The sequence below is a fragment of the Notolepis coatsorum genome, assembly GCF_963971535.1.
Source record: "Notolepis coatsorum genome assembly, chromosome: 7".
Lineage (NCBI taxonomy): Eukaryota > Metazoa > Chordata > Actinopteri > Aulopiformes > Paralepididae > Notolepis > Notolepis coatsorum.
The window spans coordinates 125,459,224-125,465,765 of record NC_140171.1 but is presented as its reverse complement, the minus strand read 5'-3'; the positions used below and the strand labels follow the sequence as shown (position 1 = coordinate 125,465,765).

At 42.6% G+C, this 6,542-nt stretch overlaps 1 protein-coding gene across 2 annotated transcripts in view; it reads right to left on the bottom strand.

The window, feature by feature from the left end:
* Window positions 1-3,556: 3,556 nt before the first annotated feature.
* nfil3-3 (nuclear factor, interleukin 3 regulated, member 3) overlaps window positions 3,557-6,542 on the bottom strand; it is a 4,918-nt gene continuing 1,932 nt past the window's right edge. The window contains exons 2-3 of one of the 2 annotated variants that reach the window (XR_014619882.1): window positions 5,232-6,542; window positions 3,557-3,612 (exon numbers count right to left, since the gene is read on the bottom strand). The exon at window positions 5,232-6,542 is cut by the window's right edge and continues 417 nt beyond it. Coding sequence is in view for 1 of the 2 variants with exons in the window: in XM_084318167.1 (XP_084174293.1) it covers window positions 5,555-6,542 (988 nt within the window). In the remaining variant the exon portion in view is untranslated. Of the gene's footprint in view, window positions 3,613-4,533 lie in introns of those variants that run through there. The other variant, XM_084318167.1, reaches the window with a different exon arrangement.

Sequence of the window (6,542 nt, the reverse complement as noted above, 5' to 3'; positions counted from 1 at the left end):
GAAATGTTTAATGAACTTAATTTAATATTTTAACACCCCAAAATTTGCAGTGATTTGACAAATTTCTGCAAATTATTGTGGTAGTCAGTTTGGAAAATGTTCAGCACCCTATTGATCAATTAGAATTTATTTAATTTACTATCTTCAATATACGTTTTTTCAACTTCATTGGTCAATAGTCAATAATTGGTTAAATGAAACTAAATATCAAGATTGATGTAACCTTTAAACAGCTAGGTCCAGTAATGCTCCAGTATAAATGTGGTGGTAAACAAACTTATAGTATACTGTAAGAGAAGATCCTTTTCCAAAAGGATTACTGGATACGTGTAATACGTTTTGTGTCAATTATACTGTGTAGGAGTTGTAGTAAATTCTGACCTCTAATTATAGTGCTCCCATCTGTAATTTTTGGTGACAAAGTGGATCATCCTTACAAGTTTGTCTTGAGATTTTCTTGGGAGATGTCTGTTTTATTTTATTGTTATGTTCTTCCATTTCATTGGTTGTTTTATTCATTTTAATTGTTTTTATTCATTTAACTTTTTATCTTTATCTCCTGTAGCACTTTGAGATTTTCACAAATATAAAGTGCGGTACAAATTGAATTTATTATTATTATTATTATTATTATTATTATTATTATTATTATTATTATTATTATTATTATTATTATTATTATTATTATTATTATTATTATTATTATTAAGTGATGTCTGAGATATTATGTGTGACGGAATAAATTAATTAAATAAAATGATGGACAGAGACCAATTAATATACTCCCCCACCTACAATTTCATTGCATGGGGGACAAAAAGTCATACACTCTTGTCCTGCTATACAGCAGCTACAACATTTATGTATTTATTTATTATCATTAATTTTCTTTTATTTATTGTACTATTGTCCACCATAGAGGGATGTCTTACGTTGTTTTCCCCCTTTAATTGATTTTGTTCGTGGGGGAAGGGTGCTCTGTTCATCACACGCATATTTCTTAAAGTGTTACATCGTTCGTGTTACAATTATGTCTTAGAAATGTCCATTACCAATGACACCATTTTAGAGTCCACACAGATCTATATCCAACCCAGTGAACCCACTACCCCCTTCCCCCGCTTTGTCTCAGCACAAACACATGCATGCACACACGCATACACACACACACACACACACACACACACACACACACACACACACACACACACACACACACACACACACACACACACACACACACACACACACACACACACACACCATCATTAGAGAACCTTGGGGAGACGCCGGCCTTGAACTTGGCTGGCTCCTCCCCCCATTCCTGTCGGTTAACCAACCCCCAACATATACACCCTCTCTCCAGCTGCGTCTGCTGCATGCAAGCATTCCCTTGGCAACTGTGGCGACGCCTGCCTAGCAACCAACAGGCTCTCTCTCTCTCTGTCCCTCCTATGGATTATAGGATGGGGGGGGGGGGTTGTAGAATGAGCTGGGTGATGGTGAATTGGAGACAAAAGGGCTGATGTCTATCTGTTGTTTTTGTTATTGGAGAGAGAGGGGGGGGGTGCAGGGTACGAGCCAATAGAATACAAGTTATTCCCACACCAGAATAAATGGCCCTTTATTATTATTATTATTATTATTATTATTATTATTATTATTATTATTATTATTATTATTATTATTATTATTTTGTTGTTATTGTTTTTTTTAATAGCATATATTTTGTTAATGGTTATCTGGCACAATGTTAAGTGAAGATCATGGCAAACTGAAATATATGCAGAAAATACACTTTTGTGTATTTGTCACTTTGTGTGTGACAGGGCAGAGGGGTGTCTGTGCATGTGAGGTGCGTCCCTCTCACTCACACACACACACACACACACACACACACACACACACACACACACACACACACACATACACACACACACACACACACACACACACACACACACACACTAGTATTGAACATTCCTTGTAGAAGGAGATAATCAATACGGTATTACTGGGGCTTCCAGACAGGCTCCTATAGATTTATCGATCTCTTGGCTCCAGTATTTTTTCTCATGAATCCATACGAGATCATTGGACAGAAAATGTATGATTTGAAGGTCGCACCATGAATGTTGTTGTAGGCCCCATAACTACAGATGTTCATCAATATTCTGAAACATGGTTGTTGATGTGACTGGAATAGGAGTATGATGTTCTATTACATCAGAGAACAGGACAAAGAGAGGAGAAAGGGGGGGGGGTTAGGAAACCCCAATGGTGTCTAACTGAATGAACTGTGAATCATGGTCTGAAGCACTTTGGTGACACCTGGTGTTCATAAACAATCATGACAGCACTGAAAATAGAATTAACTTATTATTGAGAACTGGGACAAAATGTGTCCCACACCACAGAGAAGATCTTTATTTATGAAATCTTGATGGTAGTAATTACAGTATTAAAACTGGGAACACTTTGCACATCCATATAGTTTGTATTGCATTGTTTTAAAGGGGACATATTATGGAAAATAGGTTGTGGTTTGCCTACATAAACGCTTCAGAATTATTTCCCTTTGAGACGGAAGCAACAAATTAGCTTTGATTGATTAAGTAGCTGTGCTTTTTTGAGCCAGGAACACTGCCTCTCTAATGTACTGCCCAGTTTGTAAAGGTTTTTTACTCTTGGATGACCGTGTGAGGTAACCAGGCAGGAAAACAAAATAGTTAATTTAAGATTGGGTGTGTGCTACACCCACCAAAAACACAACGTTTTTTTTTGGTGAAAAACAAATGTATTCCACAGATTCAAGGAAATCTTATAACATTGTTGAAAAGATACATAATCCGTTTTTATTTTATTGAGCTGTATGTCTATTGTGTACCTGTAAAACCATGAGTACTGAGACAGTGAGCACAACTTCAAAATGTCCATGAAGAGGTGAGAAGAGATTTCAAATCATATTTACTGTTTTTGTCAACAGTTCACATTTGACTTAAAACTCAATTAGAAAAATACATGGTCAGCTATAGCCATGAAGACCCTTGTACCACTTTGTGATTGCATTCTCCCCATAAAATGTAAAGGTAAAGCATTAAGTCATAACTATTCTCTCTTTAGATATAAAAAACGCCCCATCCCACCCTATTGTACTGTATCCAAGTGTTAAATCATTGTTAGTCTATGATGCCAAAGCATGGGCCAATCAAAACCCATCCCTGTCTATGTAATACTAAAAATAGCTTTCTCTACGCTGACGTTGGAGATATGACTCATTTAGAGACCTGGTCGGCTCCCTCCATCCATACACCTGCATTCTCCCTCCTTCCATGTCCAATCCACTCCCCCATACTTGATACTACCCCCACCCTCCCTCTCTTCCTTCTCGTAATAGTTTCAGTTGCTAGTATCAGTCTCAGTGGCCGTTGATAGTATGACATGGCTCTTGTACAAGAGTAGGGGTAGAATGATACCTGGATGGCATTAGATGAGACAAAGTAAACATATTCGATTCCTTCCTCTCTTTCACTATCACTGCTGTATTCCTCCTCGCCTTTGATCTTTGGTCCTATTCCTGTAATTCCATTGCACAGTGCACTAGTAGCCCACCTTGTGCACCAGAGAGAGAGAGAGAGAGAGAGAGAGAGAGAGAGAGAGAGAGAGAGAGAGAGAGAGAGAGATATGAATGAATGAATGAATGAATGAATGAATGAATGAATGAATGAATGAATGAATGAATGAATGAAAACTTTATTTAACAGATTGCAGAATGGGTACAATACAGTACGGCTCAATACATACAATTGTTAAGGGAATGCAGACCAGAGAAAGACGTTTGTCTTGTTTACATCAGGGCCCCCCATTTTCAATTCATAGTGACATTTATGACATTACACAACATACATGACATCATGACATTTATGGCATAGGGACATACATGACATACAGGTATATAGTACTGTTACATTTGTGACATATATGATTATGCAAATATACAGTACTGTTACCCATAGATCCTGACAGAGTATATACATATGATGGGGAGGAGACTGTACATTAGGAGGGGGTGGGTGGGTGGGAGAGAAATATACATACGGTGGCGAGAGAATATATACATACGGTGGGGAGGAGACTATACATTAGGAGGGGGTGGGAGGGTGGGAGAGAAATATATACATACGGAGGGGAGGAGACTGTCTATTAGGAGGGGGTGGGGGGGGTTTGGACATTTACAGTGGCCAGTTTCGAATGGCAGCCTCCCGTAGGTGCTCTTTTAGAGCGGTTTTGAATGTGGGTAGGGATTCACATTTCTTTACAGCTGTGGGTTGGGCGTTCCACATTGATGTGGCATAATTGCGAAACGTGTTTAGTCCCTTGTTTGAGCCGAATCTGGGTTTAACATGATTTGTAGAGCTCCCTCTGGTGTTGTGGTCGTGGTATTCACTGACCTTTGGAAAGTATTTTGACATGTACATGGGTACCTTAGTGATCTAGTGTATCTTGTAGACCAGGCCCATTGCAAGTTGCTGTACTCTGTCGTCTACTCTAAGCCATCCTAGGTTGTCAAAGTGGGCATGGGTGAGGTGGGTTTTAGGAGTGAGGTTAAGCAGTAGTCTGACCTGTTTGTTTTGTGATCTTTGTAATCTTGTTTTTAGTGCCTTTGAGGTGCTTTGGTACCATGAGGTGCAAGCATAGTCGTAGTACCCTTGAATGAGTGCTCCTGTTGGAGTCTTCAGGGTATTCTTGTTTACCAGAGAGGAGATCCGGTACAAGAATCTTGTTTGTTGGTTGACTTTTTTGATTACATTGGTTGCCATTTTGTCACAGGAAAGATTTGCCTCTAGGATAGAACCCAGGTATGTAATTTCATCTTTCCTTGTGACAATATTGTCACCCACCGTAACCGAGTTACAGTCTTGCTGGGTTTGTTATTTGATCCAAAGAGAATGGACTCAGTTTTGCCCAGGTGTAATGATAGTTTAGGTTACAGGTTGTGAAGGAACTGACGTGATGAGGACCATACAGCTAACTACAGTGCTTCAGAGACATACATACCAACTGTTTCGCTTGTTTTATTCTCCACCCATTGATCATCCATAGCAACACTACTATCACCGACATCTAAGAAGGGAGATCCCCCCTTGAACGGCCCTTCTAAGGTTTCTCCCCTCCACATTGCCTGTGGTGCTTTTTTCCTATTGCTAGGTTTTTAGTGAGTTCTTCCTTACCTTCACATGGGGTATGTCTGGGAGTGTTGCATTCATTTATTTTACATTTTACTTTGGATTTCATGGTGTTTAATGTTTTGTTCTTGATTTATTGTGATGTTTCTTCTTGACTTGTTTAAAGAAGACGTGTCCGGCCCATGGGGACATTAACGTGTGTTGTCGGGCCTTACAAAATAAATGTGATTTGATTTGATTTGTGTTTGCCCGTAAGCTGTACTGTGCTATACAGTGAGAAACGGCAGTCGATAAGACATCACCCCACTTTGACAGCGGTGATCTGTCTCTGAGTCCCTCTCGAGTTAGTCTTCCTTTTTAGACTGATCTTAGGTCCGTTTGGACAGCAGCTGCTCTGAGAAGAGCTTCTTGAGCTGAGCCACCTCCTGAGACAGACAACTAAGCTGGGATCTGAAGCTGTTGTTGTTGTTCTCCGCCACGTGTTTGGAGTCTGTGGAGCACTGTGGAGGCGAGAAGCTGTAACCTCCAGAGGAGGTGCACTGGTACTGCGGTTCAAGCCCACCACGGGCCTCCTGGCCCTCCGCCTTGCCGTCCCGTCCACCCTGCTGGATGTTCCTCTGCTGGATGTTTGGTCCCACCGTGGCCACGGGAGGAACACTATGCCTGGCGTCGAGGGCCAGGGGCACCTCCCCTCCATCACTGCCACCGCTGGGGCCTTTGAAGCGGAGCTTGTGCGGGAGGCTCCTCATGCCTTCACCCGAGTCTTGTCTACTCACGTAATGTCCCTCGTTCACCTCCAAGTGGGGGAGATGAGAATCGTAGCCGCGCTGCTGCCCCTCCAGCGCCACCCCCCGCGGGGATGGCCGGCTGTGCTCGGTTAGTCCGTCATCAAAGAACACGGGGCTGCCAACGTTTGAGCTACCTGGGGTGGAGAACCCCGAGTCATCAGATGCACTCCACACACTGCGACCTAACGACGCCCCAGATCCCCTCACTCCATACGGGGGAGCCTGCTGGGGTGGGTGGGAGTGAATGTGGTGGGTGTTGGTGCTCGGGGGCATGTTGGGGTATGAAGACCCATCACTGTGGGACTGGTAGTAGCGTGTAGTAGGGGGTGGCGGTGGCTGGGTGCAGGGGGGCACAGAGAGTGGCAGGACGGTCACATCAAAGGTGTCCTTGATGAGGCCAAAGCGGAACTTGAGAGCCAGCAGCTCGGCCCTCAGACGGGCGTTCTCCTCCAGGAGTCCCAGGATGCGTGTCTCCAGCACCACGTCGTTGGCCCGTCGCTTCTCCCGCGAGCGCTTGGCCGCCTCGTTGTTCTTGCGCCGCTTGTCCCAGTAGCCGTCGTCTTTCTTC